The following is a 17,737-nucleotide window of genomic DNA, read 5'->3' as shown; positions in this document are numbered from 1 at the left end:
ATACGCCCGGTTGCATCAAACAGGACTATAAAACTTGACACTCTTAATTACTACTACTAATAATAATAATAATAATAATAAATGAAATTTAAACGCACCACACTGTAAATTTGCAAGTTGTTAGCTGTGTTACAACCAAAACCGCTGCGATGCACTTTTAAACAAATTGCATGTGATTCTGCAAAACACGACCCTGTGTGCATCTGATTCAAAGCCATGCTTACCGTCAGTTCTGTCCTGCTTTATCACCCGGGCCAGCTATTCTCTTATAATGTGCAATGTTATAATTTTTAGACTCGGCTCCACGTTTTTTGGGGGATTCCCCGACCAAAACCGGACGGGGAGGAGAGCACGCTGAAGCGGTCATGTGATTTGGGTTGACCGTATAATCGCGAGAAAAAGCTCATCCCAGCAACGACACACCGCTTTTAAACGCTGCCAGTGTTTTACGGTACCATTCTGCACTACGGTACCCAGTCTCGACGCACACCGGTAATGAATCATTCTGCCTGCGGCGCAGCTTGTTTGGCAGTCCAGTTCGTTTACATACCCCCCCCCTGCATCCTAGTTCACAGTGTATTCTAGCAGTGTTATTATTTGCACTGACTGTGTTTCAATATGAAGCTTGCATTGTAACCCTGCGCTGCCCTGTGACACGTGTGCGAGTCACCCGGGATAAAAGTGTCTGCCAACTAAATAAATAAGTAATTCCAGACGGTTGCCATGGTGATGTGTCAGAGGGGTCCACGTTTTGATTGATCCCTGGAGCCAGCACTACACTTCAGCCCATAGGAAGTCCTCGTTCCCTAAGGGAAAGCGCTGAGGGCTCGCACTAGAGCAAAGCTGCGTCTTGGTTGGTCTCCAGCACGCCTCTCTCTCTGTATCTGGGCGAGTCCAATATTAGCAAATATCATCTACTCACTTGCAATGAAACATCCCAATTACCGACTTTTACAGCCATCTCTCACCCTGCACCACAGCTGTGGCCAAAACGTCTCGCCTCACCTCGAGTTACAGCAAATAAACTAAGTGAACATCACTTTAGATCTTATTTTTATTATTAAACAGCTCAAAGAAACCACAAAACAAAATTCTAGAACTTGAAGCTACTGCACTAACAGGTAACTATGATGTGATAGGTGTTACAGAAACGTGGTTGTCTGAGAGTGATGGGGACGAATATAATATTTGTGGGTATACACTGTATAGGAAAGACAGGCAGGACAGAAGAGGAGGAGGGGTAGCGCTATACATAAGAAACAGTCTTGAAGCCCAGGTGTTAAACCTGGACAAAGAAAATAAAACCGAATCAATATGGGTCAGAATAACGGACAAAAATTCAACGGGCATAATAATAGGAGCATGCTATAGACCGCCAGATTCAGACGGTGAGCACAATAATCTGTTATACAATGACATTAGAAATGCGTGTAGCAAAGGAGAAGCCATACTAATGGGGGATTTCAACTTCCCCCAAATAAAATGGGAAAACCCGATGGGGATCACGAAGGATGAAATAGAAATGGTGGAAATGACAAATGACTGCTTCCTAACACAATTTGTCAAGGCACCGACTAGAGGGGAGGCATGCCTTGATTTAGTCTTTTCAAATAACGAAGACAGAATAACTAAAACAGAGGTCAGAAAACCACTGACAAACTCAGACCACAACATGGTCTCATTTGAAGTGTTTTTTAAAACCCCAAAAGTAATGACTAAAGCTAAGGTTTACAATTTTAGAAAAGCAAACTATGAAGGTATGAAACAGAGACTAACAGAAGTAGATTGGAGTAAAATAGAGAAAACACCCACAGAAGAAGGATGGTTGTTCTTCAGAAATGTAGTACTAGAGGCGCAAAACAATTACATCCCTAAAGTAGACAAATCTAAATGTAAAACTAAATTGCCAAAATGGTTTAATAGATCAATTAAAAAAAATATTCCGCTAAAAAAGGCACTTTACAGAGCTTTAAAAAAGGACCAAAAAGAAAGTACACAGAAAGAGTACACAGAACTGCAAAACGCAAGTCAAAAAGGAAGTTAGAAAGGCCAAGAGAGAAATAGAAATGAACATTGCTAAGGGAGCTAAAACCAATTCCAAAATGTTTTCCCAATATTACAACAGCAAGCGAACATTCAAAGAGGAGATTAAATGTTTAAGAGATACAAATGGCAAAATCGTAGATGAAGAAAAAAAAATAGCTAAATGATTACTTTTCACAAGTTTTTACAAAGGAAGATACTGACAACATGCCCCACATGTCATCCAGTTCCTATCCAGTTTTAAATAACTTTAGCATAACCGAGGCAGAAGTGTTAAAGGGACTAGGAGCTCTTAAAATAAACAAATCCCCTGGGCCGGATGAGATCCTCCCAGTAGTACTCAAAGAAATGAAAGAAGTAATTTACAAACCGCTAACCAAGATCATGCAGCAGTCTCTTGACACAGGGGTTGTACCGACAGACTGGAAAATTGCAAACGTAATACCGATCCACAAAAAGGGAAACAAAACTGAACCAGGTAACTACAGACCAGTAAGCCTGACTTCTATTATATGCAAACTTATGGAAACTATAATAAGATCCAAAATGGCAAATTACCTATATGGTAACAGGGTCCTGGGAGACAGTCAACATGGTTTTAGGAAAGGGAGATCGTGTCTAACTAACTTGCTTGATTTTTTTGAGGATGCAACATCGATAATGGATAATTGCAAAGCATATGACATGGTTTATTTAGATTTCCAGAAAGCTTTTGACAAAGTCCCGCACAAAAGATTAATTCTCAAACTGAACGCAGTTGGGATTCAAGGAAACACATGTACATGGATTAGGGAGTGGTTAACATGTAGAAAACAGAAAGTACTGATTAGAGGAGAAACCTCAGAATGGAGTGTGGTAACCAGCGGTGTACCACAGGGATCAGTATTAGGTCCTCTGCTATTCCTAATCTACATTAATGATTTAGATTCTGGTATAGTAAGCAAACTTGTTAAATTTGCAGACGACACAAAAGTAGGAGGAGTGGCAAACACTGTTGCAGCAGCAAAGGTCATTCAAAATGATCTAGACAAGATTCAGAACTGGGCAGACACATGGCAAATGACATTTAATAGAGAAAAGTGTAAGGTACTGCACGCAGGAAATAAAAATGTACATTATAAATATCATATGGGAGATACTGAAATTGGAGAAGGAATCTATGAAAAAGACCTAGGAGTTTTTGTTGACTCAGAAATGTCTTCATCTAGACAACGTGGGGAAGCTATAAAAAAGGCTAACAAGATGCTCGGATACATTGTGAAAAGTGTTGAATTTAAATCAAGGGAAGTAATGTTAAAACTGTACAATGCACTAGTAAGACCTCATCTTGAATATTGTGTGCAGTTCTGGTCACCTCGCTATAAAAAAGATATTGCTGCTCTAGAAAGAGTGCAAAGAAGAGCGACCAGAATTATTCCGGGCTTAAAAGGCATGTCATATGCAGACAGGCTAAAAGAATTGAATCTGTTCGGTCTTGAACAAAGAAGACTACGTGGCGACCTAATTCAAGCATTCAAAATTCTAAAAGGTATTGACAGTGTCGACCCAAGGAACTTTTTCAGCCTGAAAAAAGAAACAAGGACCAAGGGTCACAAATGGAGTTTAGACAAAGGGGCATTCAGAACAGAAAATAGGAGGCACTTTTTTGCACAGAGAATTGTGAGGGTCTGGAATCAACTCCCCCGCAATGCTGTTGAAGCTGACACCCTGGGATCCTTCAAGAAGCTGCTTGATGAGATTCTGGGATCAATAAGCTACTAACAACCAAACGAGCAAGATGGGCCGAAGGGCCTCCTCTTGTCTGTAAACTTTCTTATGTTCTTATGTTTCTAAAATGATCTCGCAAAAACAAAGCCATCACAGCAGCACAGTAGTATTGCATGTTGGATTTCAAAATATCACATTTTTCGTTAAGCATGTGGGAAATTACGCAGTGGTGTGCGAGTCAGTATGTTAACAAGATTCGTCAGGTTTCATTCGTCTGCATGAAGCTCAATCAGTTCACTCTAAGGGGGGATGCAAAGCTTTTGGCCACAGCTGGATTATCCCATTTTATGTCCAATATGAATACGAGCCACTCTTCTGTAATAGAAATCACATAAGCCATCTCTCACCCACTAAAGGCTGCAGGCAAGCGAAGCAAATGCAACAACTTGACCCGACATGGAGCAAAGCCAGTCAGAATAACAATGAACTGATTCTCTCCAGATACAGGGAGCCCCGGAGAGCGGAAGTGACTCAGAAGGTGATTCATTACATCTGCTTTGCTGTAATCCCAGCGCTTCGCTTCCTCCTAGTTCGTATTGTATTTTAGTAGCAGGCTCGGGTGTCCAGTGCTTAAAGATAAAGGTCTTGATACCAGGAGGTTCAAATCCTGGCTCAGCCGCTGACTCCCTGTGTGCGGGACCCTGAGCGAGTCACTGAACCTCCTTGTGCTCCGTCCTTCGTACGAGACGCAAAACAAACGAGATCCTATTGGAAGCGACTCTGCTAAGTGACTAATTAATTAAGTAATTAATAATAATAATAATAATAATAATAATAATAATAATAATAATAATGCACATGTTGTAAACTATACTGTGTTTCAATATGAAGCTTGCACTGTGACCCTGCGCTGCCCTGTAACACCTGTGTGAGTTTCCTGGGATAAAGACGTCTGCCAAATAAATAAATACTAATAATATCAATAAACAGTGAAATCTCCCTCAGTAAAAACGCCATTTTTGCACAGTCATTTTGAATTTGTGTGTGTTTTATATTAATTATATTCCACCTTGTTGACCACGTCTCTTGGAAAAAAAAAATATATATATTTTAATCTCATTTTAATCTCTTGTAAAGAGATGCGTTACACCTCCTCTTCTCTGCAAAAGCAGCGCACGTTTGCCCTGGTCAGGCATTCTCTGTGCGTCATGGAACGGGGGCGACTCGAAACGCATCATGGGATCTGTAGTCCGCAAGCAGCGCTACAACACTACATTTCCCAATACCCTTTGCACTCTGCTGTTCGAACTGGGGCGTTGCGTTTAATTCAAAGCCTTCTTCCAAAACACTTTGTGCAATCGGGGCTTTTGGCATTGAGTAAATTGGGATTGTATTAAGCCATTTACAATCAGCAACTGTTACATTTGTCCCGGACCGTGCGGCAAAATCTTACTATCAGGGAATTAATTTAATCCATGTTCATTTTAATGAAAATACTGCCACATTTCTGCATCACCCTCCATATAGAAAGAACTGATTCTGCTTCATAAAGTCCAGTGAAAGCTGCTGGATAATGTTAACATTTTGAATCACACACTGCTTTGCAGTTTCCATGTACTTAACAAAAAACTGACATTTATAACATGAAATACTGACTATGATATATATATATATATAGATATATATATATATATATATATATATATATATATATATATATAACAGTGAAGGTACTGGCGCCCCCAAACGCATGGTTTGCTTACAGACGGTTTGAGCTTCTAGATTTAAATTTTCTGATACTATAAAGTTTAACATAATTATTAAAATGATTTCATTAGAATTTCAGTTCAATAGATACATCGTACATTCTAAATGAGGTCGTTTTTTTTTTTTTTTTTTACATTGCAATTGCTGGAATTATTAATTAATTATATTAATTGTATTTGGCAGTTTTTAATATGGCGCCATAATAATAATGTAATAATAATAATAATAATAATAATAAATAATACGGCCGGCTTGGATTAAATGTTTTTATTACCAATGAACTAAAAATGGAACTATGAACTATGAATGAACTATGGCTTCCGATAGACTTTTGCAAAATCATTTTGTAGTTTCTTTGATTACACGAAGTTAAATAAAAGATCTGAAATTATGTCCATATAGTTGTTTTCTTTTAAAATGAATGTCTCAGTCTTAAATGATGCTACAGTCTTATCCCGAGGCATTGAAATGACTCGATTATAACCCTACTTTGCATCCAGATTCATACAAATACACAGCTCTCCACTATACAAATACACAGCTCTCCACTATACAAATACACAGCTCCACACTATACAAATACACAGCTCCACACTATACAAATACACAGCTCTCCACTATACAAATACACAGCTCCACACTATACAAATACACAGCTCTACACTATACAAATACACAGCTCTACACTATACAAATACACAGCTCCACACTATACAAATACACAGCTCCACACTATACAAATACACAGCTCCACACTATACAAATACACAGCTCCACACTATACAAATACACAGCTCCACACTATACAAATACACAGCTCCACACTATACAAATACACAGCTCCACACTATACAAATACACAGCTCCACACTATACAAATACACAGCTCTACACTATACAAATACACAGCTCTACACTATACAAATACACAGCTCTCCACTATACAAATACACAGCTCTACACTATACAAATACACAGCTCCACACTATACAAATACACAGCTCCACACTATACAAATACACAGCTCCACACTATACAAATACACAGCTCCACACTATACAAATACACAGCTCCACACTATACAAATACACAGCTCCACACTATACAAATACACAGCTCTCCACTATACAAATACACAGCTCTACACTATACAAATACACAGCTCCACACTATACAAATACACAGCTCCACACTATACAAATACACAGCTCCACACTATACAAATACACAGCTCCACACTATACAAATACACAGCTCCACACTATACAAATACACAGCTCCACACTATACAAATACACAGCTCCACACTATACAAATACACAGCTCCACACTATACAAATACACAGCTCCACACTATACAAATACACAGCTCCACACTATACAAATACACAGCTCCACACTATACAAATACACAGCTCCACACTATACAAATACACAGCTCCACACTATACAAATACACAGCTCCACACTATACAAATACACAGCTCCACACTATACAAATACACAGCTCCACACTATACAAATACACAGCTCCACACTATACAAATACACAGCTCCACACTATACAAATACACAGCTCCACACTATACAAATACACAGCTCTACACTATACAAATACACAGCTCCACACTATACAAATACACAGCTCCACACTATACAAATACACAGCTCCACACTATACAAATACACAGCTCCACACTATACAAATACACAGCTCTCCACTATACAAATACACAGCTCTACACTATACAAATACACAGCTCCACACTATACAAATACACAGCTCCACACTATACAAATACACAGCTCCACACTATACAAATACACAGCTCCACACTATACAAATACACAGCTCCACACTATACAAATACACAGCTCTACACTATACAAATACACAGCTCTACACTATACAAATACACAGCTCCACACTATACAAATACACAGCTCCACACTATACAAATACACAGCTCCACACTATACAAATACACAGCTCCACACTATACAAATACACAGCTCCACACTATACAAATACACAGCTCCACACTATACAAATACACAGCTCCACACTATACAAATACACAGCTCCACACTATACAAATACACAGCTCTACACTATACAAATACACAGCTCTACACTATACAAATACACAGCTCCACACTATACAAATACACAGCTCCACACTATACAAATACACAGCTCTACACTATACAAATACACAGCTCTACACTATACAAATACACAGCTCTACACTATACAAATACACAGCTCCACACTATACAAATACACAGCTCCACACTATACAAATACACAGCTCCACACTATACAAATACACAGCTCCACACTATACAAATACACAGCTCCACACTATACAAATACACAGCTCCACACTATACAAATACACAGCTCCACACTATACAAATACACAGCTCCACACTATACAAATACACAGCTCCACACTATACAAATACACAGCTCCACACTATACAAATACACAGCTCCACACTATACAAATACACAGCTCCACACTATACAAATACACAGCTCTACACTATACAAATACACAGCTCTACACTATACAAATACACAGCTCCACACTATACAAATACACAGCTCTACACTATACAAATACACAGCTCTCCACTATACAAATACACAGCTCTACACTATACAAATACACAGCGCTACACTATAGAGATACACAGCTCTCCACTGCACTGTATTGCAGCAGTGCTCGCACATCTATACACTGACCGGCTCTGCTCTATTCTCTATTCTATCCGGCTCTCAATCTCAATTATATTCTCTGTATCTTGTATTTGATTTTACTCTTAAAGGGCTCCGCATTCTGTAATTGCTCTTATCTGAAATCGTTCTTATCTATTTGTTGTACTGACTCTGAATGGAATTTAATCAATAAGCAAATATTTTTTACTGTAAGTTTAACTGCTCTGAGTCGAACGAGGGCTCTCAAAATGTAATTATTTACTGTGTTCTTTATTTTCTATTATTTGCCATTTTCTGCTGATTTCAATGTATTTTATAACTGCTTTAACCTGTATGATATATATATTAAAACTAATATATATTTCAAAACTGAGCCTCTGCAGGATTCAATACAGTAAGACTGACAGCAGACCAGCTCTGCCGATGCTCTCCGTGAAGGAAACATCTTTCAGAGGAAATGTTTCATCTGTGGGTATCTACCTGTACTTGCACGGTGAGGGAGCACTGTCACGACACTATCTCTCAACACGGCTTTGCACTGCACATCTGGTAACACTATGCAAACCTGTCTGTAATTACCGTGTATTTACCTAGTTGTTATACAGTAATTACACGCGTGCTGTTTGCACAGCATTCCAATTTTATTATGCATGTAAATCTGCACTATATATGTACAGAATTGCATCAGAAAAGGTTTAGGGTCAGTGTTAAATCACGCAAGAAAATGTACACAAGTTAACTGCTAACTGTAACTATGCATAATAACAATGTAAGGACGCCTGTGTTTGGTAAATAACAACTATGGAAATACACAGCAACGAGAGACCCTTGGTGTTACCGTGGGATCTGATATTGTCTCATTCAAGTCAGTCATTCTGAGACGCACACTAATTCAGCAACTCGACGATTTACAAATCAAAGAAAACACAACATCATATCGCAGAAGCCAGCGGTAATAAGGCAATATTTCACCTCAGATTTCGAAAATGTCACTTTTTGCAAGTGTTGACAGTTTTTCCTTGAGCGCGCGGGAAACTGCAACGCGGGGTGCGGTTCAGTACGTTCATGTAACATTATCCAGCAGCGTTCATTGGACTTCGTGAAGCAGAACGAGTCAATTCTGTATGCGGGGTGGTGCAAAACTTTTGGACAGAGCTGTAGATTCCATTTCATATTTGTTAATATCCAGGGCAACACATAATACACTGCATATGAAATATTCTGACTTGTGAGGCAAACAATGAATAGAGATGGCTGGCTAAGGGTTGCATCACATGTCACACAGAAAGGGGCATCGCAGGGTTAAGTATTGATTACATCTGATTGATATTAGGATACCTACTGCACAATATCTACCGAAACACGACTGTATTGATCACATTTGTGTGCTTGACTGTGTTTCATCACATGTAACACAGAAAGGGGCGTCGCAGCAACTCCAATGAAGGCACAGTCTGTGGCCATGTTAAGTCTCTCTCTGCAATTATTTTAACACAACTTCTCCTGCACTACAGCTGGCAAAGTTTCAACACTTAAAAAAGGAAACAGCGATCACTACCCCTTTTCTCTGTTACACAAATATATCATTTAAATATCTTCCTTGTTGTAAAGAAATCAAGGACACTTCCAACATTTGTGCCCGACTAATATATTTCAAAATATATTTTGACAGAACAAAAAAAACAAAAACAAACAACAGGTCATATATAATAATCATATGTGGATTTGGGTTCAGTTGGAATATTTTGTCTCATGTTGTAAAAGGGTTCTGCAGTAAATTTCTGGATATGCCTTAGTAACTCTCCACAAGTTTCCATTAAAAAAAAAGGGGGTATATTTTAACCACACGAATTGCCGCTCTTATAACGGCGAAGACACGGCCGAGAAAAAGCAAAATTCGGACCAGAAAAAACAGTTTTTTCAAGACTGGAGTGTTTGAGGAGGACGGACAAGCCAGCAGCTGGATTATAGACCTACCTGCCACAAACGAAGCCCGGGCTGGCCCCAAAACCGGGTTCGAATTCACCGCAGTCCGAAAATAACGAAAACGTAGCGTTGTCGTCCGGATCCATCTTTAAAACGCGTGATAAATGGCGAAAATAGAACACAAGCCGAATTTATACCACAAGAGAAAAAGAAGGGAGGGAGGGAGGGACGGAGGGAGGGGGGTGCAGGGAAAACAAGCACAAAACAGCTCAAAAACGCAAAAAAAAATTTAAAAAAACACGTCGACGCCGCCAATCGGAAGCCGGAGAATTCTGCCGCCGAAATTGGGGTCTTTTTCCCATTGGTTGGTCCCCCCAAATACCCGAATGACCGCCCCAGTTTTTTGCACTGCTTAGAGGAAGGCTGGAGAATGGCCTACCATTGAAAAACAAAAGCCTCTGATCCAGCATCGAAATGCCAGGAAAATAAAAAATAAACAATTTTATTTAAAGCTTCAAAAACACAAACATTTTCAGCCCTCCGCTGTTCAGAAGCACCTCATTCATTACAGATAAGGAAATGAGACCAACAGCTTGTGTACTTACCTCCTGTGTTCCCGTTGGCTTCATAGACACAGTGACAAGCTCTCTCACTGAAAAGCAGGCATCTGAACTGAGCGCTGAACTAAGGTGCTGTTACAATGTCTTTATAACAAACTGAAGCCGGCCAGTTTAGGGAAGATGGCAGCTGGGATCTGCTGACTAAGCTGGGATTTTTTTTTTTTTTTTTTTTTGTGTTCATTTATTTATTTTTTTTTAATTTTATTTAGCGCCAGTTAGAACTGCGCTGTCACAAGGCAACACTCCCACATCTAACCGGAAACAGAAACACCAGATCTCTCTGCCTCCCTCCCTCTCTTTCTCTCTGTCCCAAGCTCTCTTTTAAACTGCCATGTAATCCAACAGCATTTACATCTCGTTTGAAATATGCCTTGTCGAAATTCCCCTTCCGAAATGTCGACCATGAGTCAGGCTGACGCAGCCACACACACAGGCACACAACCCAGCCTTGTCAGAGTTCGCTGTGCCAAGCGAAGCTGAGGTAAAAGCACTTCACAGTGCAGTCAAGCGCAGGGCAACATTTTCTGGCAAGCTGTTGTTGAGGCAGAGCTCAGATGACAAGAACAAACACAGACACACAGACACACACACAGACAGACGCGCACACACACACACACAGGAAAAGAGACACTGACTAACACACACACACACAAACAGGCACACAGACACAGGAAAAGAGACACTAAATAACAAACAGACAGGCACACACACACACACACAGACAGGCTGACACACAGACAGACACGCACACACACACAGACTTCACCTTTGAATAAAAGCCCTGACCTTTTGATTTCTGTTGACAGTTTGTTTCCAGAGCTCTTCGTTTTCAGTTACAAGTTGATAGTGTTGATAATGTCTGCCCTTCAAACTCCCTGACCGCTGTTGCACAATTACTTTGGATTCCTGGAATTAAATTTGTCTGCCGGAAAATCTTTTCACTCATCACATGGTTATCTTAAAATTAATAAATTATTATTATTATTATTATTATTATTATTATTATTATTATTATTATTATTATTATTATTATTATTTAAATTAACAGTGCTTTTATTTTTAACCTATTTTTATCCTCAGTTTAGCCTGTCCAATTACGTTCCCTCACCCAAATTCCCCACACAAGCTCAGGAGCAGCTCCGTGGCAGGGCTGGTCCTGCGGGGGGGGGGGGGGGGATAGGTGTGGGGAATCGCTGAGGGGGTGTGTAGCTGGACAGGCTAAAACTGGGGAGAAAAAGAGAGGGTTCAAATTGGCGAGTATACAACACAGTAGATCAAATACTGAATAAAATCAAATCAATTCTTCACCAGTCAAGGACATGACATAAATGATGTAAAGTTTGTAGTATTAGAACAGCTAAAATTAGATAATGCGACATATAGAAGAATAAAAGAAAGTAAATGGATAAATAGACTTATGCCAGCGGGACTCAACAGAAAAGAATTGACTAATTAATTCCAATAAAGTTAAAAATAATTAAATAAACAAAATTAATTCAAAAGTTGTGCATGCTGATGCGCTGGGGAGACCATATCAAGGCTGATCCTCAGAGCCAGCATTGCATGATAATATAAATATAAGTTTACATAAAATAATGTTAATTAGAATTAATATAGATTTAAAGATAGAAGTAAAAGTGATGTCACATATAGAACACCATTACATCATGTAGGAATAAATCATGGATTTGAATATAATCAATAACAAGTCATTGGCATGCCGTCAAAACACCTATAACTACCTCCAACGTTTTGATTCAAACACAGGCTCCCTTGAGAAAGATATGTACAACATATCGAAACGTTGGGCAGCTGGCTCTTTATATATATATATATATATATATATATATATATATATATATATATATATATATATATATTCTTTTTTTTAATTATGAACACTTTAAATTGTGGATATGGATTGCAATGTACAATACTAAAATTACCGTGTTGATTTTATGGCACAAGGAACTCCTTCCTCAAAGCTAATTTTTTTTTTTTTTTTTTTTTTTGCAGATTAGTGTTTGTGAACTCATGATAAAGTCGGCTGTCCCTAATATCATCACCGCTGTGGCGGCTCCTTGCACAGTGGCATTGAGGACGCATTAATTTCACACTGCCTGGGCTCCATGACAAACCGCGCTGCAAAAAACTGTCAAAAAAGCAACACGTGGAACAGAGGCTTCGCTGCGTCACCGCCTGCTCACTCCAGGCCCCGCCCCCTTGTGGGAACCGCTGCCCAATCTGGAGGCTGTTGCTAAGGGCCACGGTTCCCAGGCAGAAAAGCAGCCAAAACCACAAACCCCTTTCCCTTCTCAAGTGTACAGAAATAGAGTTAAAACAGGGAGCGCCAACTGCCACATAAACTGGCATCCCCTTTAAGGTTGCAGTAAAAGGTGGTATTTTTTGTTTGTTTGTTTGTTGCTGCTCCTGCTTTATTTCCATCGCTTGAAGCCAAACATATGAAAGGGCGCATCGGGACCTTTTTTTTTATTGTATGGTGTTACATGTCCCCATGGTGTTGCTACAGCTGTTTACGTAAGGCGTGTGTTTTGTTTATTTTGATTTTTTTTTTTTTTTTTTTACATTTTGATCACTTTTTGTAAAACTTTTTTTTTTTTTTTTTTTTTTTTAATTGCATACATTTTGATCACTTTTTGTAAACCTTTTTTTTTTTTTTTTTTTTTCCCATGCATTACCCCTGCTCACATATGTAACTGAGATGGATTCACCAGTGAGCAGGAGGATGATGGGAAATGTAGTTCTGAGAGGTCCATGCGGGTACATGGGAAGCCATCTTGAGGCAGGGAATGCAATTTTAAAAGTTTTACAAAGTTCGCCCATGCACCCTTCGGTAGAACTCCGTTCCTTACGTTAAAAAAAAAATTTTTCAAAATTTTTCACCAGTTTAATTCTATATATATATATATACTATATATATATGATGATTAAACAATACACACGCCTTAAGTACAATAAAAAGGTCCTGATGTTCCCTTTTAAGATTCTCCGTACAAGCTCTGAGAAGCCCAGAACCGCTGTAAAACCGAGCCCAGAACTGCAGTAAAACCGAACCCAAAACTGCAGTAAAACCGAGCCCAGAACTGCAGTAAAACCGAACCCAGAACCGCAGTAAAACCGAGCCCAGAATTGCAGTAAAATCAAATGAGGAATGTTAAAAAGCAGCTGACATGTCGTTGGAAGCGCTTTGCCGCTCGTAAACTCTGCTTTACAACGCGGCTCTGTGCTTCTACGCCAGCGCCAGGAGTGAACAAGGACTTTTCTAACTCGTTAAGGATCGCGACGGCTGCAGGATTCACAGGGGAAGGAGAAAGCTTGGCCCCAGACAGCGAAAAACAACCTCTGGATACCCTAAACCAACTGGACAGGGCACAGAACCGGCAAGGCTGAAAGGAAGCGCTAAACACAACCTCTGGATACCCTAAACCAACTGGACAGGGCACAGAACCGGCAAGGCTGAAAGGAAACGCTAAACACAACCTCTGGATACCCTAAACCAACTGGACAGGGCACAGTGCCTTCAAATTTAGTGTCAAATGGAAAATACTTGAGTGCATTAAATGACCCCCCTTCAACTGTTAAATCTTCACAGTGAAATAAAACGTCTATCCACAATGTGGCAGCATTTCACCAAATCTTAAGTGACAGTTTAAAGAGAACACAATCTATTCCATCAGTCTCGCCCGTCTGGCATTTCTGTTCTCTAGACAGAGCTCAGATGTGCAGTTTTGAAAGGAGAGCATACAAACGTCTAGAGCTGCACTTGGCTAAACGCGTCTCTGTCTGCAAGCAGCCCTGCTTTCAGATAGTGACACACTACCTTGCTTATTTGCCCTGGCGAGCGGTTCTAAGATCCAAATATTATTATTAATTTTTTTCTTTCTTGACTGTTGTGATATAAGCTGTGCTCAGGTGGCTGACGGCTGACAGGATCACGCTGGTAACAGACTCACACTCTGCGTGTGTGACTGACGGCTGACAGGATCACGCTGGTAACAGACTCGCACTCTGCGTGTGTGACTGACGGCTGACAGGATCACGCTGGTAACAGACTCGCACTCTGCGTGTGTGACTGACGGCTGACAGGATCACGCTGGTAACAGACTCGCACTCTGCGTGTGTGACTGACGGCTGACAGGATCACGCTGGTAACAGACTCGCACTCTGCGTGTGTGACTGACGGTTGACAGGATCACGCTGGTAACAGACTCGCACTCTGCGTGTGTGACTGACGGTTGACAGGATCACACTGGTAACAGACTCGCACTCTGCGTGTGTGACTGACGGTTGACAGGATCACACTGGTAACAGACTCGCACTCTGCGTGTGTGACTGACGGCTGACAGGATCACGCTGGTAACAGACTCGCACTCTGCGTGTGTGACTGACGGTTGACAGGATCACGCTGGTAACAGACTCGCACTCTGCGTGTGTGACTGACGGCTGACAGGATCACGCTGGTAACAGACTCGCACTCTGCGTGTGTGACTGACGGCTGACAGGATCACACTGGTAACAGACTCGCACTCTGCGTGTGTGACTGACGGCTGACAGGATCACACTGGTAACAGACTCGTACTCTGCGTGTGTGACTGACGGCTGACAGGATCACGCTGGTAACAGACTCGCACTCTATGTGTGTGACTGACGGCTGACAGGATCACGCTCTCGCACTTTGGTTCAGCGCAGTGTAATCCAGCACTCGCACTCTATGTGTGACTGACGGCTGACAGGATCACACTGGTAACAGACTCAGACTCTGCGTGTGTGACTGACGGCTGACAGGATCAAGGAGACCCTGCCTTCTGTATTCGGCTTCGCTCTTTTGGTTCAGCGCAGTGTAATCCAGCACAGCACGGTGTGATACAGCGCAGTGTAATCCAGCACAGCACAGTGTGATCCAGCACAGCACAGTGTGATACAGCACAGCACAGTGTGATACAGCACAGTGTGATACAGCGCAGTGTAATCCAGCACAGCACAGTGTGATACAGCGCAGTGTAATCCAGCACAGCACAGTGTGATACAGCACAGTGTAATCCAGCACAGCACAGTGTGATACAGCGCAGTGTAATCCAGCACAGCACAGTGTGATACAGCGCAGTGTAATCCAGCACAGCACAGTGTGATACAGCACAGCACAGTGTGATACAGCGCAGTGTAATCCAGCACAGCACAGTGTGATACAGCACAGTGTGATACAGCACAGTGTAATCCAGCACAGCACAGTGTGATACAGCGCAGTGTAATCCAGCACAGCACAGTGTGATACAGCACAGCACAGTGTGATACAGCACAGTGTGATACAGCACAGTGTAATACAGCACAGCACAGTGTGATACAGCGCAGTGTGATCCAGCACAGTGTGATACAGCGCAGTGTGATCCAGCACAGCACAGTGTGATACAGCACAGTGTAATCCAGGACAGCACAGTGTGATACAGCATAATCCAATAATAATAATAACAAGTAATCAGCACAGTGTGATACAGCAGAAATGCACTGTATCTGCCCTGGTGTAGGTGAATCTGAACCCAGTAAGTGTTACTGAATGAACTTTCTCCCTTTCTCGCCCATCCCCTTTCACAAACGTGCTATCGCGGACAGGGCCGCGCACTCGGCGCAAAACCTGATCAAACTATGTTCGCAGTCACACTTAGGGCTCCTTCTCGCGTCACACTAGGTCGTGCCACCCTAGTCGGTGTCACATTATTCAATAAAAACGTAGTTATTAATTTATTAGTATTATTTATTATTTGTTGTCATCATAGTGACCCTCCTTTACGGAACCTTAGGACGGGACCCACATCCAACTTAGAGCTTTGGGTCATTTCACCATGACTTACTTTGAAAGAGAGGAAAGGAAAGAAGCGGGTAGGGTGGAAGAGTGTGCACGATAGTAGCGCCTGTCCCGGCACACGAGGCGGACCGTCACGATAAGGGCGTTTTTTTGGAAGGGTACGGCTTGGTGAGTGTTGAACCTCTCTTGCGCTGGGATGCACTGCCTCTCGACGCGCCCCTCCCTCTCAGCCAATAACATCTAAAGTCCTTTCACTTCACGACTCACTCAAACCCGACTTGGACCCCTTTCCAGGCAGACTCGGAACCTCCCAACGGGACAGTTTCGCTCTCTCTCGCTGTCTCTCTCTGTGTCTCACTTTACCAAACCCGAGACTTCTTGGACAGCGTCCCCAGACCCGGCTCCAAGGCGCTGGTTTATAGATCCAGCTGTTATTTGATTTATGTAATTAAGCAGCTTGGACTGACCCTTACACTTCTGCAGGGGCTATGCCGGCAGGTTTTCAACCAATCGGAGGCGAGGTACAGTAACTTCAATATTTATTATAATTGTATAGATATATTAATTTAAATTGTGTTTAAAAGTTTTCATACCAGTCTGCTGGATTGTGTTGCGTTGCAAGGTAAAGGAGTACAGAATGGCGCAATGAAATACAGTTTATTACATTCGTGTCCTTAAGGTCATCGGGGTTTGTTTTGGGTTTTGTTTTTTGTCTTTTTTCACAAGCCTCCTTTTCTTTCCACGCGTGACCGAGTGTCGCATTCTGTTCGTTGTTGGTGTTGTTATTCACTGTGGCGGTTTGGGGTTTTCAGTCAAGACGCAGTTTGAATAAAACGTGGAACCAAATATTGGAGGGATCCAGGAGTCGGTGTAAAATGAACCTGCCATAACACTGTCAACAGGCGGGTTGGGCCACATCATTTCAGAGATGCATTGTGGAAAAGTCTCCGACAGATTCAAGTGTTACAGTGTAAGCATTGTAAAGCACAGAGAGGTGTGGTAAAGCATAGGGAAGCATTGTAAAGCACAGAGAGGTCTGGTAAAGCACAGGGAAGCATTGTAAAGCACAGAGAGGTGCGGTAAAGCATAGGGAAGCATTGTAAAGCACAGAGAGGTCTGGTAAAGCAT

General features: G+C 41.3%; 2 protein-coding genes across 6 annotated transcripts in view; one reads left to right on the top strand and one right to left on the bottom strand.

The window, feature by feature from the left end:
- Positions 1–11,645, bottom strand: part of LOC121306517 (cellular tumor antigen p53-like) — a 29,848-nt gene extending 18,203 nt beyond the window's left edge. For 2 of the 5 annotated variants that reach the window (XM_041238257.1, XM_041238260.1), the window contains exon 1: positions 10,774–11,303. The gene's annotated coding sequence lies outside the window, so the exon portion shown is untranslated. Of the gene's footprint in view, positions 1–224; positions 344–10,773; positions 11,304–11,574 lie in introns of those variants that run through there. The other 3 variants (XM_041238258.1, XM_041238259.1, XM_041238261.1) reach the window with 2 other exon arrangements.
- A 5,124-nt stretch (positions 11,646–16,769) lies between these two features.
- Positions 16,770–17,737, top strand: part of LOC121306488 (solute carrier family 2, facilitated glucose transporter member 4-like) — a 13,747-nt gene continuing 12,779 nt past the window's right edge. Inside the window, exon 1 of the mRNA XM_041238210.1 lies at positions 16,770–17,130. Coding sequence (XP_041094144.1) covers positions 17,098–17,130 — 33 coding nt within the window. The 5' untranslated portion in view covers positions 16,770–17,097. The remainder of the gene's footprint in view (positions 17,131–17,737) is intronic.

The sequence above is a fragment of the Polyodon spathula genome, chromosome 48 (assembly GCF_017654505.1).
Source record: "Polyodon spathula isolate WHYD16114869_AA chromosome 48, ASM1765450v1, whole genome shotgun sequence".
In the NCBI taxonomy this organism is placed as follows: Eukaryota; Metazoa; Chordata; class Actinopteri; order Acipenseriformes; family Polyodontidae; genus Polyodon; species Polyodon spathula.
Note: the sequence above shows the minus strand (reverse complement) of the source record. Positions and strands in the feature narration are given on the sequence as shown.